Source organism: Lithobates pipiens, unplaced genomic scaffold (genome assembly GCF_037356315.1).
Source record: "Lithobates pipiens isolate NorthernLeopardFrog02 unplaced genomic scaffold, aLitPip1_a1.2 Scaffold_13, whole genome shotgun sequence".
Lineage (NCBI taxonomy): Eukaryota > Metazoa > Chordata > Amphibia > Anura > Ranidae > Lithobates > Lithobates pipiens.
The window spans coordinates 364,453,249-364,471,757 of NW_027507718.1; the positions used below are offsets into that span (position 1 = coordinate 364,453,249).

General features: G+C 42.9%; 1 protein-coding gene across 3 annotated transcripts in view; it reads left to right on the forward strand.

Moving 5' to 3' along the window:
• The window catches only part of CLCN3 (chloride voltage-gated channel 3), a 139,454-nt gene that overhangs the window by 16,317 nt on the left and 104,628 nt on the right, over positions 1-18,509 (forward strand). For all 3 annotated transcript variants that reach the window (XM_077477195.1, XM_077477194.1, XM_077477198.1), the window contains exon 2: positions 15,316-15,491. In XM_077477195.1, coding sequence (XP_077333321.1) covers positions 15,332-15,491 — 160 coding nt within the window. In that variant the 5' untranslated portion in view covers positions 15,316-15,331. The remainder of the gene's footprint in view (positions 1-15,315; positions 15,492-18,509) is intronic.

Here is an 18,509-nt window from a genome sequence, read left to right on the forward strand (position 1 = left end):
TCCTTTGCATTAAGGCGAAAAAAGACCTGGCAGTCACTACCCCCATTACCGCCCAGTTTTTACTCACGTAAGCCCCTTCTTCTCCTCTGTGGTCCCGGCTCTTGATTTGATAGATTGAGAGCAGTGCAACCATTGGTTCCCACTGCTGTTAATCAAATCCAATGAGGCGGGGGGCAAGGAGTCTGGCATTCGTGTCTGTGGACGCAAATGCTGGAGTCGGGAGCGCGTCTGCAAGGTAACCCCTTCGGGAGAACGCTTCTCCTAGGGGGTTATTTGATGCAGGAGGAGCCGCCTAGGGACCCCAGAAGAGGATGATCGGGGCTACTCAGTTCAAAACAAGCTGCACAGTGGAAGTAAGTATGATATGTTTGTAAACGATTGTTTTTTATTTTAAGATCATCAGAGGCACCTTCCTCACATCGGGGTCCCCAGAGTTTGCCCACACTTACATCTGGGTCCACAGATCCACCACCTCTTACACCAGGATCCACACATTTCCCCCCTTCATCAGGGTCCTAGAGTCAACCTCCTTCTTAATTCAATCGCCCAGTATCTGTGTGGAATGGTGTAGGAATGGCACTAAACCTCGGGTGGAAAAAAGTATAAAGTTAATAAAATAATAATAAATTAGTGATAAATAATAAAACCCAATGGCTATGACAAGAGTTCCCTGACAGGATTCTGCTATACAGAAATAGCGTGTAGATCAAAGTGGTAAAGATAAAAAAAATCAGTGAATACCAAAGCTTCAAATGTTTGTGTTAGACCCTCTGTCTAGTGGGTGAAAATTATGGCTAGAAAAAAAATGTGATTGTTAATGTGCTTAAAGGCACCCAAAACCAACAAATAAGGGGAAAAAGATGAAGCAAGGAAAATAAAAATACACATTAAATTAAATTACACATGAGGCCCCTTTCACACATCTGGACATTATGTCCGTATTTCATCCATCCGTTAGCGGATGAAATACAGACATACATGCGTGGGATAGCGGGTGTCTGCGGATGAACATCTGCAGACACCCGATATCGTCCGCCTCCGCAATTGTCCGATTCTGCAGACGGAGGAAAATCCTATTTTTTCACAGGTCAATAACAGGCCTGTTAACACTATAGATTTCACAGGCAGAGGGTCTAACAAACTTTAATGTGTAATTAATTATATTTAAATTAATTTTTTATTTTCCTTGTTTCATCTTTTTCCCATTTTTTTGTTGGTTTTGGGTGCCTTTAAGCACATGAACAATCACATTTTTTCCTAGCCATAATTTTCACCCACTAGACAGAGGGTCTAACTCAAATATTTGAAGTTTTGGTATTCACTGATTTTTTTATTTTTACCACTTTGATTTACACGCTATTTCTGTATAGCAGAATCCTGTCGGGGGAACTTTTGTCATAGCTAATGGGTTTTATTATTTTATTAACTATATACTTTTATCCACCAGAGGCTTAGCGCCATTCCTACACCATTCCATTCATTCTTCTTGCTCCACCTTTGGGTGGTAGCAATTTGTAGAGGCAGCTTTTCCATTTTCTATCGATACATTTTACTCACCATTTATTTCACTTTTATATATTCCGTGGCGCAGTATCACACAACATTTTTCACCCAAGATCTGCACCTCCTCTAACATTAAGTCAATGTCCAGAAGCTCCTTACCTTCCTTGAGTTCACATCTACAGGTAAAGCAGGCAGACAGGGCACTGGCAGCAGCCAGGTCTTCAGAAGGAAGTTCCGTTCTCCACTGAACACTGGGGGGGGGGGGGGCTCAGGCAAACCTTGTTGGTTGCTAGATGCTGGGCAGTACTGGCAACCAACCATTAATACTAACAGCTGTAGGAGGGGGCCGGGAGGTGTGCCAGCAACCAGAACTTGAGGAGAAAGTTCCATTCTCTCCCAGTGCTAGGGAGCGGGATCAGACTAAACACATGGCTGGTTGCTAGACGCTGGGTGGTCCTTGCAACCAACCACTAAAGTTGGCAGTGGCGAGTAAGAGCCATGACTGCAGCGGTGCCACTGCGATGGGTAGGAGAAAAGAATGTTGGATATATGGCAGCACTGGTGCGTGCTCAAGGGGCAGCACAACAATAACTGGACCTGGGGCAGCTGCCCCTTTTGCCCCCGTGTTACAGATGGCCCTTTTCACAGATAATGAATATATACAGTGTGAGCCAAATGGGACGGTGTAAACATAAAACTGATTTATTCATAACTGAATGAACCTAACATGACTGTATTACCAAGGAAAGACCCGTTTCCAAGTTTTACCTTCAAATGTTCAATGTGAGCCCCGTTTGTGACAAAACAGATTATTGCTGTTTTTCACTGTTGTCAATTTCGCTGCAAGTTTTGATGACGCTCCTCCCCATTTCCACTTGGATGTTTACTGATACCTGAATGATACTCTAACACAGTGGTCTCCAAATTGCGGCCCTCTGCTTTCCTTTATTTGGCCCTTAAGGAATTATTCCTTCCCCTGACACCAAGAATGGGGCACTATTCCTTCCCCTGACACCAAGAATGGGGCACTATTCCTTCCCCTGACACCAAGAATGGGGCACTATTCCTTCCCCTGACACCAAGAATGGGGCACTATTCCTTCCCCTGACACCAAGAATGGGGCACTATTCCTTCCCCTGACACCAAGAATGGGGCACTATTCCTTCCCCTGACACCAAGAATGGGGCACTATTCTTGTGACTGACACCAACAATTTTTCCACCTAATACCAATGATCGGGCATTGTTTACTCCCACTGGGCACAGTACGGCCCCCTAAAGTCAGTAAACTGGCCCCTTTTTTTTTTTTTTTTTAGTAAGTTTGGAGACCCCTGCCCTAGCAGAACATTGGATTGTCCGTGCAACAAAGAACAATTCACCAATGATGCTCTGGCCTTTGCTATCGCCAGACCTAACACCTTGTGCCTTTTTTTCTGTGGGCGTACACCAAGGCCCTAGTGTATGTACCCCCCATGCCACAGAACCTGAGGAACGTGAGACGATGAATCACAGAAGCAGTGGAATCATTATCTGAGGATATGCTGGCACAAGTCAGGACAGAACTAGAGTACTGTCGCTGCATCTGTCGTGTCACCAATGGGCCTCACATCGAACTTTTGTATTGCAGAGGTAAAACTTGGACAGTTTTTAAAGTATCCTTTTGTGTTTACATATAAATAAAAAAAAAGTTTTTTTCCTTTTTTTTTATTTTTTAAATGTATTTATTTATTTATTTTTTTTAAATTGTATTTATTTTTTAGAACCACTTGCCGACCATGCACAGTACAAATATTGCAACAGTGTGTGTATATATGTGATTCTGCGGTTCAAGGTAGGGGGCGCCCCGCTTGTGCTGTTATTCGTCACAGCACAAGCTGATCAACAGGTGCTGACCAATGGATGTCCGCTGTCACCCGCTGATCAGCAAGGAGAAACACAGAACAGAGCTCTGTTCTGTCTATCAGCAGGGATGTGCTGGGTTTTGTTTCTCTGCAAAGCAGGGAAAAAATCCAGCACATTTCTTAGTAAAAGCACCACATATTAAACACAAAAACACTGGTTAGGCACACTTTTAACCCTTTGATCACCTAGATCAGTGATATGCAATTAGCGGACCTCCAGCTGTTGCAAAACTACAAGTCCCATCATGCTCTGCCTCTGGGTGTCATGTTTGTAGCTGTCAGAATCTTTCTATGCCTCATGGGACTTGTAGTTCTGCAACAGCTGGAGGTCCTCTAATTGCACATCCCTGACCTAGATGTTTACTCCTTTTCCAGGCAATGTTATTAGTACAGTGACGGAGCATATTTTTAGCTCTGATCACAGTATTAGGCCTCTTTCACACTAACGTCCCGTTCAGGCCCGCCTGTCAGTTTTTCAGGCGGACCTGAACGGGTGCTCCATAGAGCTCTATGGAGCGTCGGATGTCAGCGGTGACATGTCCGCTGACATCCGACCCGCTCCGATCCGAAAAAGTGTAACGGAGGAAAAAGCTATTTTTCCATCCGTCTGCGGATCGGATCGGGTGACGACGGGCACTGCGGTCCGTCGTCATCCGATCTCCCATAGGGGAGAGCGGCGCTGTGACAGGTCCGTCCCTGCGCGGTGTGCAGAGACGGAGCTGTCATCTCCCTGCTCAGCGGGGATCGGCGGAGTGATCCCCGCTGAGCAAACGGACATCCACGGGGCGGATCAGAACTGATCCGCCCCGTGTGAAAGGACCCTTAGTGTCGCTGGTCCCACTATGGGTCAAGTCAGTTTTTGTCAGATTGTTTGCTGCAACATAAAAAATAAATATTCCAGTATATGTACCTTAGTTTGTAGACATTAGAACTTTAGTGCAAACCAATCAATATACGCTTATTGCGATGTGTTTTTTTTTTTTTTTTTTTTTTTCTACCAAAAATATGTAGCAGAATACATATTGGCCTTAATGTATGAAGAAATGTTGGTTGTTTTAATTTTTATGGGATATGTTTTATAACAGAAAGTTACATTTTTTATTTTTTCAAACTTTTTCCCTTTTTTTTTTAGTTTAAGACACAAAAGATAAAAACTCAGCGGTGATCAAATAGAGCCAAAAGAAAGCTCTATTTTTGTGATAATAGGACACTGTGCAATTGTCAGTTAAAGTAATGCAGTGTCATGTAACAAAAAAATGGCCTGGCCTTGAAGGGGGGTAAATCTTCCAGAGGTCAAGTGAATACGTGATCACATTCATTCTGTTCTCAGCAGCATGATGAGCTGCGGGAGGGAGGAGAAACGATGACACTGATCTACCCAGTGATTTCCTATGCATGGCGGGGGGGGGGGGGGAGTTATCACAAGGCTGATCATTGGATTAACTTCCAGCACAGCCAGAACACTGGCCACGCTGTCCTCTGATGCCTAGTGTGGTCATTTTTTTTTTTTTATTATTCTGGCAGGAGCCCCAGGATTTTTTCACACAAAGGAAGCAATTTAAAGAAAGCTGAATACTTTTTCATACAAGTACATGGTACAGCAGGCACATGTCAGGAATGAAATGTTGGCTTTAATGTCTTTTTATGTTTAATACAGATGTGTTAGGTTCATTCCGTTATGAATAAATCAGCTTTACTTTTGCACCTTCCTTTTTAAGTCATGCTGTATTTTGGAGTGATTAATATTATACCAGACCTGTACAAAGGACCCGTGAAATGTAATACATTTTATCTTTTTCATGGGCGTCCGTTTCCTGGAAGCTGATATTTTTTCCGTCTTTAGTTTCCTATTGTGTCTAATGGTGGCTGCTGTATAAATGGATGTTTTCATCTGTAAAGCATTGCTAATTCATATGATCTGAAGCACGTGTTCTGTGCGTATCATAAGACTGGATTCCAGCTGTACTGGGAACCCCTCATTTACATGGATTTCTGCTCTGCCATTGAGTCTTGGAAGAAAGCTGAATCCTTTGCTGGGATTACTTATTACCTCTCGGGTATGTATTGTTATTATTGGGGTATGCTTAACTTTCAGTATTCTTTTATTACTTTTTTTTTTCTAATATTGTGATCTCTAGAGTTTTGGTTATTGCTAAAAGTAAAGTCCAGACAAATTTCAAAATTCGCTTACAAATGTAAGTTTTTATTTTTTACTTTTTTTTTTTTTTAAATATACTTTATTTTTTATTTTTTGCAGCCTGTAATGGTTACTTTAGGTGACCTCAGTGTTCTGTTAGTGGGGTCAGTGTGATGCAGCAGTGATCTCCTCTACTTACCCTTCCACAATGATAGTGAATCACTGCTGCTGGAAACGGATTTAAAACTGTCAGTGCAGAAACTCTGAAGAACAGTCAACATTGGCCTGCGCAAGAATCTGAATGTTTGATACTTGTCTCCTGCAATTTTAGCAGTTGTGCTTGCTGCTTCCATGTTAAGCTTCGCTTGTCTTGTCTGAACGTTACACTTTAGCTTAGGGATGATGGTTGATAGTTGCTGCCTTGTTAACTGTATGGCCTCCTACACTGTCCTCAACACACCAGAGGGCACACCAGTTTGAAATAACAGAGCCGTCTAGCTAAGAGAAACTTCCCCGTCTTGCGTTTTCAGGAGTTGGAGGACAGTGGGGGGGGGGATTCTGATTAATATCAATACATTTTCCATGCACCAACTCAACAATGCCAAGTTCTATGTGGTGTTCTGCCAGCTGCAGAGTGGTTTGGGGTGGTTTCTATTATTGTCCAATAGCATGTGCCAAAATATTCTTTTGATTTAAAAATTGTTGTAAAATGTAGAGCGTTCCCAAAGTGGCGTAGATACTGTTTTGAAGAGGGGAGGAGAGGTAGCGGTGCAGGAGAGGTGGGTGTGTATAGGATAGTGCACTACTATCACGCAGCTCTTTGCTGCATAAATTATTTATTTATTTTTTATAAAAAGGCCCCTATGTGTCATTCAGAACAATCATGTGCACAACAAAAATGCCTTGGATACTATTAGAACATGTTTACCCCATGTCGGCAGTTACCTATAAGAATAGAAAAAATCTTCCTTCTCTGAAGTGTGCCTATTAGTAGAAGCAGATTGTGCTTTTTTTTTTTTTTTTTTATTTATATTTTAATATGACTTTTTTTATTGGCAGATTTGTATTCCTAAAGCACACCTGTCACAAAGATCACGCAAAATTGAAGAGCTGCTGCAAATAAATAGCTGGTTTATATAGTGCAGTCATAAGGCCTTATTCACACCTATGCATTTTTAGGGCTTTTTGCATTTTGCAGGTTTGCACCACATGGTTTCCTATGGAACATATTCTATAGCGCAAATCTGCAAAAAGCACTAAAAATGCATAGGTGTTAGGGCTGGGGAAAAAAATCGATTTGAATCGAGTTGAGTAGTCAAATCGATTCAAATTTTCAGCAAATTTATTATTTTTTTTCACCAGGACCGGCTCTGACACCACGCCGGTCCTGAGGAGCTGTGGGCAGGAGTTTTTAGGCAAGGCCCGCGATTTCGTCCTAGTCCACGAGGCCAGATGCCGCAGACTAGGCCGAAGCTGCGACCTCGCCTAAAAACTCCTGCCTGCAGCACCCCAGGACCGGCGCTGACAGCGCGCTGGTCCTGAGGCTGGATGCCGCGGACTAGGCCGAAGCCGAGGCCTCACCCAAAAACTTCTGCCCGCAGCTCCTCAGGACCGGCGCGGTGTCCATCAAAAAAATTTTTTTTGAATCGTCAATCGAGGTTTTTTTTTTTTTTTTTTTTTTTTTATTTTTTTAGTAAATCGCCCAGCTCTAATAAGTGTGAATCAGGCCTACAGCCCGTTTTATAAAGCAGTGCGGCTCCTTTCACACAGGTGGACCAATCGGGTCCAAAACACAAACAAAAAAGGAAGGCGCACTGACCTAGTGCATTACCATAAATAGAGCTTTATTGAAAACAGAACAAATAGCAAAATGGCTACTCACAAACAAGTATTGATAAAAGGCAGAAAACGGCCGTTTTTGTTGAGGTATTTGTCAATTCATCTGACATCAGATCTGGATGTGTCGATGTTCGGTGCGATGGATCCAATTGTATTGATTTTGCCTTTTAACAATACTCGTTTGTGAGTAGCCATTTTGCTATTTGTTCTGTTTTCAATAAAGCTCTATTTATGTTAATGCACTAGGTCAGTGCGCCTTCCTTTTTTGTTTTTCTCTAGTATTTGAACACCCAATGTTCTAAGGAGGGCTGCAAGACCTTTTTGACACCACCATCTTAAACTGTCGGTATCACACTTCGAAGACCGAGACACCAGAGCGCAGGAGAAGTTGTCTCTTTCTTGGACCAATCGGGTCTGCCTGCCAGTTTTTCAGGTTGACCCGATCAGACCATCCATTGCCCTCAGTATACACCCGCCGACATCCCATCTGATCCTATCCACCAAAAACAGACGGATGGGGGATCAGTTTCCCATCCATCTGGTGGATCAGATCGGATGACAGTTGGACGTAAATGGATATCGGACCTCCCATAGAGGAAAGCAGGATGTGTCTGTGTCTGCTGTGCATAAGCTGAGCAGATATGGATCTGCCTGCTTAGCAGGGGTCAGCAGAGAGATCCCTCGCTGAGCAGACAGATCCGGTGCTGGAGTCCACCTGTGTGAAAGAGCACTGAATGTTGTTTTCTCCAAGCACTCCCTAGTGGGGAAACTTCCAAATCAATGTGTTTTAAATGAAATTGATCGATACTCCAACAGAGAATGTTTAAAGTATGCAAACCCAACATTTCAATTTCCTGATATGTGCCTGCTATACCACGTACTTTGTATGAAAAAATATTCTCTTTGTATTGCCTCCGTTATATGAAATCCCTGGTGTTTCTGTCGGTCCCTCTGCTTTCCTATTAATAGCTGACCACACTAAGCAGGAGAACACACCATGGTTGAATTACTAGCTGTGCTGGGAACTCTGCCTGCTCCTCTCCAATGATCAGACTTGTCCTGACACTCCCCCGCCACAGCCATTCACTGGGAAGCTTAGTGTGCAGTTGTTTCTCCTCCCCCAGCTCTTTTACACCCCAGTTACGCTGATTGTGACATTGAGATTGTGCAACTTCATGCACAGATATTTATGCAAGTTGCACCTTAACTTGCAAAAAGTAGTGCGGGAACCAATTTCGACTTGTACGACTTGTCATGCGATTTGAAACCATCAAATCGTATGATAAGTTGCATTGGTATGACCAGTGGCTTATGCAGCTGAGAACAGCGATAATGTAATCACTTATAAAAATCTATTTGTTTTTTTTTATATTTCTATTTTAAACGGAATGGGTTGTTTTCAAGGTTTGATGAACAGTATGTTCACTGCATTCTAAATAGACCTGTAACTTTTAAACAATTGTGTTTATGTGAATGCAGAGGGGATAAGAGAAGTTGAACGTAGAAAAAAATGAATTTGATGCCCGGATCAACTAATATTAATTCAATTATTTTTTTGGATAATTAATAATCAATAACTTAATTGTGGGATAAATTCACCAGAAAGAGGTTGAACGTAGCTTAAACTTTTCTGTCTCATTGCAAAACAATCGCACTTTCGTATGTTTTCTAACGTGTTCTATTTGCTATGCCAGTAAAGTATGGTAAGCCACCAGGCGTGTTTACCTCCGCAAACAATTCATCATTGCCCAATTTGGCTGAACGGCTGGATTAAAATAAATATTAGCATCGGTTCTACACTAATGCCAATCTTCACTGCATACAGTGTATCCGGAAAGCATTCACAGCGCTTCACTTTTTCCACATTTTGTTATGTTAGCCTTATTCCAAAATGGATTCAATTCTTTATTTTCTTCAGTTTGAAATCTTTGCAAATGTATTAAAAACAAATAAAATCACATGTACAGTATCTCACAAGTCAGTACATCCCTCACATTTTAGTAAATATTTTATTATATCTTTTCATGTGACAACACTGAATAAATTGCTTTGCTACAATGTAAAGTAGTGAATGTACAGCTTGTATAGCAGTGTAAATTTACTGTCCCTTGAAAATAACTTCACACACAGCCATTAATGTCTAAACCGCTGGCAACAAAAGTGAGTACACCCCTAAGTGAAAATGTCCAAATTAGGCCCAACGTGTCAATATTTAGTGTGGCCACCATTACTTGACAGCACTGCCTTTAACCCTCTTGGGTATGGACTTCACCAGAGCTTCACAGATTGCCACTGGTGTCCTCTTCCACTCCTCCATGACGACATCACAGAGCTGGAGGATATTAGAGACCCTGCGCTCCTCCACCTTCCGTTGGAGGATGCCCCACAGATGCTCGATTTGGGTCTGGAGACATGCTTGGCCAGTCCATCACCTTTTATCCTCAGCTTCTTTAGCAAGGCAGTGGTTGTCTTGAAGGTGTGTTTGGGATTAGAGGTCGACCGATATGGGTTTTTCTCTGGCCGATGCCGATGCCGATATTTAGAAATCATGGCGGCCGATAGCCGATATATGATGCCGATTTTTTTTGGGCCGATATGTTAGGCCGATTTTATTTTATTTATTTATTTTTAATCCCCCTTGATCTAACACACCTTTCCCACTGGGGCGTTTTTTAAGGCGCTTTTGGGCTAAAAATAGCGCCTGTAAAGTGCCTGCAAAATGGCTCCCCTGCAGTCTGTGTGAAAGACAGAGTGATTTCACACTGAGGCGATGCGCTGGCAGGATCTTAAAAAAAAAAGTCCTGCAAGCAGCACGTTTGGACTGGTGTATACCGCTCCTCCACCACTCCTGCCCATTGATATGAATGGGCACCACTGCCGAAGCGCATGCAATGCGATTTGGCAGCGGTGCTTCATGGGCGCATTTAACCTCTTCCTTGGCCGCTAGCTGGGTTATATGTGCCCCACTAGCAGCCAAATAGCACCGCTAAAATGATGGTAAAGAGCCGCTAAAACTTGCGTTTTACCATCAACGTCTGCCCGCTCCAGTGTGAAAGCAGCCTTCATAAGTGATACAGAAAATTTCTTACACTTAAAGCGGAGGTCCACCCTAAAATGGACCTTCCGCTCATCGGATTCCTCCCCCCCTCCGGCGCCACAATTGGCACCTTTCAGGGGGGAGGGGGGTGCAGTTACCTGGATAATCCAGGTAACTGCACCCACTTCCGGGCTAGCTCTCTGCGGAAAGGGGCGTACATTACGCCCCTTTCCGCAAGTGCCCCACTGCCTGCTGGGAAACACACAGATCCCAGAGGCAGCGGGGACCGTCCTCATTGCGCAGCGCGGCTCGCGCATGCGCAGTAGGGAACCGGGAAATTAAGCCGAAAGGCTCCATTTCCTGATTCCCATACCCAAGATGGCGGCGGCAGCACTCGAGTGTCGATCTAGAGATCGGCTTCGGGTGCCGACATCGCGGGCGCGCTGGACAGGTAAGTGTCACTATTTTAAAAATCAGCAGCTGCAGTATTTGTAGCTGCTGGCTTTAAAAAAAAAAAAAACGCGGAGTCCCGGCGGACTCCCGCTTTAAACATTTATTAAACAAAACAAACCTCCAATCAGTTTACTTGTATGTATGATCTAGATAAAAAAAAAAAAAAACATATATATTAAATAAAAACGGGTAGTCAAAACTTTTGGACAAAAAAAAAAAAAAAATGGGCTAACTTTACTGTTTTTATTTTATTTTTATTTTTTAAATGGTGTATTTTTTTCCCCAAAAAATGCATTTGAAAGACCTCTGTGCAAATGCCGTGTGACATAAAATATTGCAACAACCGCTATTTTATTCCCTAGGATCTCTGCTAAAAAAATATATATCATTTTTGGGGGGTCTAAGTGATTTTCTGGCAGAAAATACAGGATTTTTACTTGTAAGCAACAAGTGTCAGAAAAGATTTAGTCTTTAAATGGTTAAACTGAGAACTTCTACACACTGAGATGACTTCATTCATTCAGAAGTGTAAACATTGTATCATTTAGTTCTTTTCTTGGCAGTCTGCCCAGAGAGGAGGAAAGTGTTGCTATGACGACTCAGGCAACTCACACTGACTTCTTACAGAAGTCATTTCAAAGTCCCGCTGTAGAATCGGCTTTTTATCAACACAATCGGCCGATGCCGATTATTTAAAAAACGGCAAATATCGGCCGATATATCGGCCAGCCGATATATCGGTCGACCTCTATTTGGGATCGTTATGTTGAAATACTGCCCTGCAGCCCAGTCTCCGAAGGGAGGAGATCATGCTCTGTTTCAGTATGTCACAGTACATGTTGGCATTTATGGTTCCCTCAATGAACTGTAGCTCCCCAGTGCTGGCAGCTCTCATGCAGCCCCAGACCATGACACTCCCACCACCATGCTGGACTGTAGGCAAGACATATTTTGTCTTTGTACTCCTCATCTGGTTGCTGCCATGCAGGCTTGACACCTTCTGAACCAAATAAGTTGATCTTGGTCTCATCAGACCACAGGACATGGTTGCAGTAATCCATGTCCTTAGTCTGCTTGTCTTCAGCAAACTGTTTGCATGTTTTCTTGTGCATCATCTTTAGAAGAGGCTTGCTACTGATAAAACCGCTATATAGACCAATTTGATGCAGTGTGCGGCATATGGTCTGAGCACTGACAGGCTGACCCTCCACCTTCAACCTCTGCAGCAATGCTGACAGCACTCGTATGTCTATTTCCCAAAGACAACATCTGGATATGACTTTGAGCATGTGCACTCAACTTCTTTGGTCGACCATGGTGAGGCCTGTTCTGAGTGAAACCTGTCCTGTTAAACCTCTGTATCTTGGCCACCGCGTTTGCAGCTCAGTTTCAAGTTCTTGGCAATCTACTTATAGCCAATGTAGAGCAATAATTCATTTTTTCATATCCTCAGAGAGTTCTTTGCCATGAGGTGCCATGTTGAACTTCCAGTGACCAGTATGAGAGAGTCAGAGCGATAACGCCAAATTTAACACACCTGCTCCTCCTTTACACCTGAGACCTTGTAATGCTAATGAGTCACATGACTCCAGGGAGGGAAAATGGCTAATTGGGCCCAGTTTGGACATTTTCACTTAGGGGTGTACTCACTTTTGTTGCCAGTGGTTTAGACATTAATGGCTGTGTATTGAGTTATTTTGAGGGGACAGCAAATTTACACTGTTATACAAGCTGTATACTCACTACTTTCAGTGTTGTCCCATGAACAGAGAAAATATTTACAAAAATGTGAGGGGTGTACTCACTGTTGTAAAATACTGTACATAAGTATATACAGCCTTTGCTTAAAGTGGTTGTATACTCTTTTTTTTTAAACTTTTACCTACAGGAAAGCCTATAATAAGGCTTACCTGTAGGTAAAAAAAAATATCTCCTAAACCTTTACGGAAGAAACGCAGAGGGAACATGTCAGCTCCCTCGGCGTGGATCGTGCCAGATGTCGGGGCCTCGTTCTAAGGTAAGTATTTCATAATGAGCTAGTATGCGGTGCATACTAGCTCATTATGCCTTTTGCTTTGCAGGTGTTAAAAAAAAAAAAAAATAGCGGGTTTACTACCGCTTTAATACTTTGTTGAAGCACCTTTGGCACCAATTACAGCCTCAAGTCTCTTTGAGTATGATGCTACAAGCTTGGCACACCTATTTTTGGGCAGTTTCTCCCATTCTTCTTTGCAAGACTTCTCAAGCTCCATCAGGTTAGATGGGGAGCGTCAGTGCACAGCCATTTTCAGATCTCTCCAGAGACGTTCAATCGGGTTCAAGTCCGGTACTCTGGCTGGTCCACTCAAGAATATTCACAGAGCTGTCCCATAGCCCCTCCTTTGTGGCATTGGCCAGGAGATGAGCGGTGCCTGGTTTCCTCCAGATATGACGCTAGCCATTCACACCAAAGAGTTCAATCTTTATTTCATCAGACAGGAGAATGTTGTTTCTTGTGGTCTGAGAGTACTTAAGGTGCCTTTTGGCAAACTCCAGACATGCTTTTATGTGCCTTAACTTCCTTCTGGCCACTCTACCATACAGGCCTGATTGGTGGAATGCTGCAGCGATGGTTGTTCTGGAAGGTTCTCCTTTCTCCACAGATAAAGGCTGGATCCCTGTCAGAGTGACCATCGGGTTCTTAGTCACTTCCCTGACTAAGGCCCTTCTCCCCCGATCGCTCAGTTTGACTGGGCAGCCGCTCTAGGAATATTTCTGGTGGTTCCAAACTTCATAATTTTATGGATGATGGAGGCCACTGTGCTCATTGGGACCTTTTAATGCTGCAGAAATTTTTCTGTACTCTTCCCCGGATCTATTTCTCGATACAATTCTGTCTCGGAGGTCTACAGACGATTGGTCTTCATGGCTTGGTTTGTGCTCTGACATGCACTATTAACTTGTATAGGCAGATGTGTTTTCATTCCAAATCATGTCCAACCAATTGAACATACCACAGGTGGACCCCAGACAAGGTGTAGAAACATCTCGGGCCAGGTTCACACTGGAGCGACATGACACTCGTCCTACTTTTGGATCTGACTTTGCCCTGCGACTTGAAGTCAGAGACGTGTCCGAATTCAATGAATGGGGATCCGACTTGGATCCCTGCCAATACCAGGCACTCTGTTTGGTATGAATCTTGAGGGGGAACTCCATGCCAAATTTTAAAAAAATAAACCGGCATGGGTTCCGAGCGAGTGTTTTTTTTATTTTATTTTTTATTTTTTTATTGACACTTTTTTTCCACCAGGTGAATGGGTAGGGGTACGATGTACCCCATACTCACGTAGGGTGGAGGGGCCGGGATCTGGGGCCCCCTTATTAAAGGCCATTATCATGGCTTGCTCCTCCCCACCTCCTTTCCTGACCATCTGAGTTGCGTGCTTGGATAAGAGTCTGGTGTGCATTTTGGGCGGACCCCCACACCGTTTTTTCTGGGTAGGGGTTTCCCCTTAAAATACATATCGGACCGAAGGGCCTGGTATGCGCTTTGAGGGGGAACCCATTCCGTTTTTTTTATTTAAAATTTGCCCCCCCCCCCCCCCCTCAAGATCATCAGAGCATAAGTCACATGCCAAAGTCGGATCAGGCAAGACGGCGATCTGACTATGATCCGACTTCAATGATATTCAATGGGCTGAAGTAGGATCAAAGTCGGACCAAAGTAGTACGGGGAGCATTTTCAAAGTCAGACCGACTTGTGTCGGACCAGTTAAAATGACTCTCATAGGGAAACATTGATTTTCACACATCATGCGACATGAGCTCCCAATGTCAGAGCGTTTGTCGCACCAGTGTAAACCCGGCCTCAAGGATGATCAGTGGAAACCGAATGCACATGGGCTCAATTTTGGGTGTCATGGCAAAGGCTGTAACTACTTATGTACATGTGATTATTATTATAATTTTTTTTTTTATCTTTAATAAATTTGCAAAGATTTCAAACAGGCTTCTTTCACGTTGTCATTATGGGGTATTGTTTGTAGAATTTTGAGGAAAAAGAATGGAATCCATTTTGGAATAAGGCTGTAACATAACATGTGGAAAAAGCTAAGTGCTGTGAATACTTTCTGGATGCACTGTACATACAGTACATGTCCATGAGCAGAAACCCATAGCAATATGAAATCTCCTGACTGACCTGACCATAGTAAAACCTGATTGCGTTGGGTTATTGCAGATTAACCATGTGCTGCCTTCCTTAAAAAAAAAAGGGGGGGATGTTGAGCATTTGCTAACTGCAGATGGCAAAGATGCTGTTCAACAGTGTTCAATAAGTGGTTAAAAGCATTTTGACCGTGTACAATATCTGCTTATAAATTAGTAATTACATTTAGATGTACTGTAGGTTTAGAACTAAATCGTTGTGAAGTTTTAATGATTATTGATTGCATCAAAAAACAGGTGGTCAAGCATCTAAATGGAGTCTGAGCAGCTGTTTCAGAGAAGCTACTACCGTAACAGTTACAACAGTATTACTAGCGCAAGTAGTGACGAGGAACTCCTGGATGGAGCTGGGGGGATGATGGACTTCCACACCCTGGAAGATGACCACTTGCTAGATGGTGATACCTTACTCGGTAAGTCTGTATGTTTTTTTTGTTTTTGTTTTTGTTTTTTCTCACCAACATGTTCATTTTGAAGGATGCATGTTATTTGTAATGCTAGTTTTACATTGCCGACACATGCCTTATAATATTAGCATCAGGCAAGAAGTTTGGTGCTTTGCACCAAGCCTCTTTTTGAGATGTGTTTACAAGTTAAAAACCGGTATTTTTGCTGGAAAATTACTTTATTCCCAAACATTATACTCTTCTTTTTTTTTTTTAACACCCTAGAGAATAAAATGGCGGTCATTGCAATACTTTCTGTCACATCGTATTTGTGCAGCCGTCTTACAAGCACACTTTTTTGGGGAAAAAAACTTGTCACGCTTCGTGGAGTGGCGACCAACTTCTACCCTTAAAAATCTCTATAGGCAATGTTTTTAATTAAAAAAATTCTGCAGGTTGCAAGTTTTGAGTTGGAGGTCTAGGGCTAGCATTATTGCTCTCACTCTACCGATCGCGGCGATACCTCACATGTGTGGTTTGAACACTGGTCTCATATGAGGGCGCTGCTCTTGTATACGTTCGCTTCTTAATTTACCTTTTATTTTTACACTGTTAAAAACAAAAATAAAAATGGTCACTTTTATTCCTATTACAAGGAAAGTAAACATCCCTTGTAATAGAAAAAAAGCATGACGGGACCGCAGATATGATATCTGTGGTCTTTTTGACAATTTGGTTTTTTATTTACTTGCAATTTAGTGTAAATATGAGATTTAAGGTAAAGGCCTCATATCTCGTATTTACACTAAAATGCAATTAAAAAAAATAGCTATTTAAAAAAAAAAAAAAAAAAAAGAAAAAAAATGGAGACTAGTTGGGACCATCTTCCCCCTCACTTGTCTCCATGCCCAGCCAGGGTGAAGACCCTATCGCCTCTGGTGCTGCCGACACCTCCAGTAATAGGTGGAGGCCACAGGGGTGCGGCGGGAGGGGGGGCCTCTCCCACCACCGAACCGCCGCAGAGACCACTTTCATCTGAAACCGGACCGCCGGCCGAACAAGAGGATACCGGGGTTATGGCAGAGCTACCATAACACTGATATTCCTCTTTTTCAAAATAAGGACGTATATCTGCGTGCGTTGGTCCGGAAGTGGTTAATGATGGAGACAGAATATCAACCAAAAATCCAGAAAAAACACATGACAAATGTTATAAATGGAGTTGCATTTCAGTGAGTAAAATAAGTATTTGATCACCAAGCAAAACATCACTTAGTACTTGGTGGAAAAACCCTTGTTGACAAGCACAGAGTTGAGACTTTTTCTTGTAGTTGGTGACCAGGTTTGCACACATCTCAGGAGGGATTTTGGTCCACTCTTCTTTACAGATCTTCTCTAAATCCTTAAGGTTTCTTGGCTGTCGGTTGGCAACTCTAAGTTTCATTTCCCGCCATAAAATTTCTGTAGGATTAAGGTCCGGAGACTGGCTAGGCCACTCCATGACCTTAATGTGCTTCTTCTTAAGCCACTCCTTTGTTGCCTTGACCCTATGTTTTGGGTCATTGTCATGCTGGAAGACCCATCCAAGACCCATCTTCTGTGTTTTGGCTGAGGGAAGAAGGTTTTCATCCAAGATTTTACAATAAATGGGCCCCTCAATGCGGCAAAGTCGACCTGTACCTTTTAGCAGAGAAACAGCCCCAAAGTATGTTTCCACCTTTCTGCTTGACTATAGGGGTGGTGTTCTTAGGGCCATAGTCAGTATTTTTCTTCCTCCAGACACGAGGAGTTAATGCCATTTTGGTTTCATCATGAAGAAGAACAAAGGATTCCTCACTGGGGACTTTTGAGGCCCGAATGTACCAAGTGCAAAATTCTTATATATAAAAAGTATTACAAATTTTATTGAGAACATTGTTAAAAAAAAAAACTTGTATGGCTGATGTTCATACAGCATAAACGGTAAAAGCAAGGCAGTACTGTACACTGTCAATACATAATAGAATGTGATCAAACAGGGATTTGTCAAGTGATAGTCCCCTACAAGCATCCAATGGGTTTCAGTATATCATCCTTCCTATATACAGCAGGTCAGATGGGAGAGATATACTGTTCGGTATACAAATGACGGTAGCCAAAAGGTTATCTATAACAGGCCTGGGAGGAAAGCTCCAACAGCTCTCCTCCCGGACCAGTCCCTGGATGCACAGCATACTACTGTTCTCTCTCCCTGGTTGGCATTGTGCATGTGCTGATCACTGTTATAGATCACATCTTTAGAAATCTCGATCCATTGCTAGCTTGTGCTTCTTGGTTGTCCCGGGCACTGTCACAGGGTGCTTCTGCCTCCCCTTAGTGTTTGAAAGGACGCTGCTGCAAGTATTTTAACCTTTTGGCTACCATCATTTGTATACTGAACAGTATATCTTTCCTCAGTGCGGCCTGCTGTATATACACCTGTAGCGCTTACCCCCAAAGGAGTGGCTGAATTTTTCTGGGATTACCGATTACCTCCTCCAGCTCGTACTCATTGTCCTTGTCTAGGGGTTCCCAGAGTTGATAAGCCAGTAACTGTAGAGACCAACACTTGTTAGGATTTTTATTTTGCATAAAACGGTTGCACAAACTCAGTCTCTAAGTTTGGAATAGAGGGTATCGGGGTAGAGTTTAGCTCAGGTGCTTGGAACTTCTGACTTCAATAAAAGTCTCTCTCTATGTACTCCTTAACTGTTGGATAAATCCTTAAGTTTTGGGTTTAGCAGCCAACAGGTAATTCTAGCTTTTCAAAGTCTCTCACGCAGACTTGGTTGGAAACTTAGTTACAACTGTAAGGGTAGATGTAGGAACTTTTCTTACTGTACCAGAATCTTTCAGCCGGTCCGGCGATACCGTAAGAATTGTGGATTCAATCAATGTCCATGGCAGCTCAGCTTCCAGGCTCTTGCTGAGCAGCCAGCCTTGTGCGTGGCTGTCTTACAGAAGAGTCCTCCCCTGGTCGTGTGTAGAGTTGCTGGGCCTCTCCAAAATCCGAGATGGCACCGGAAC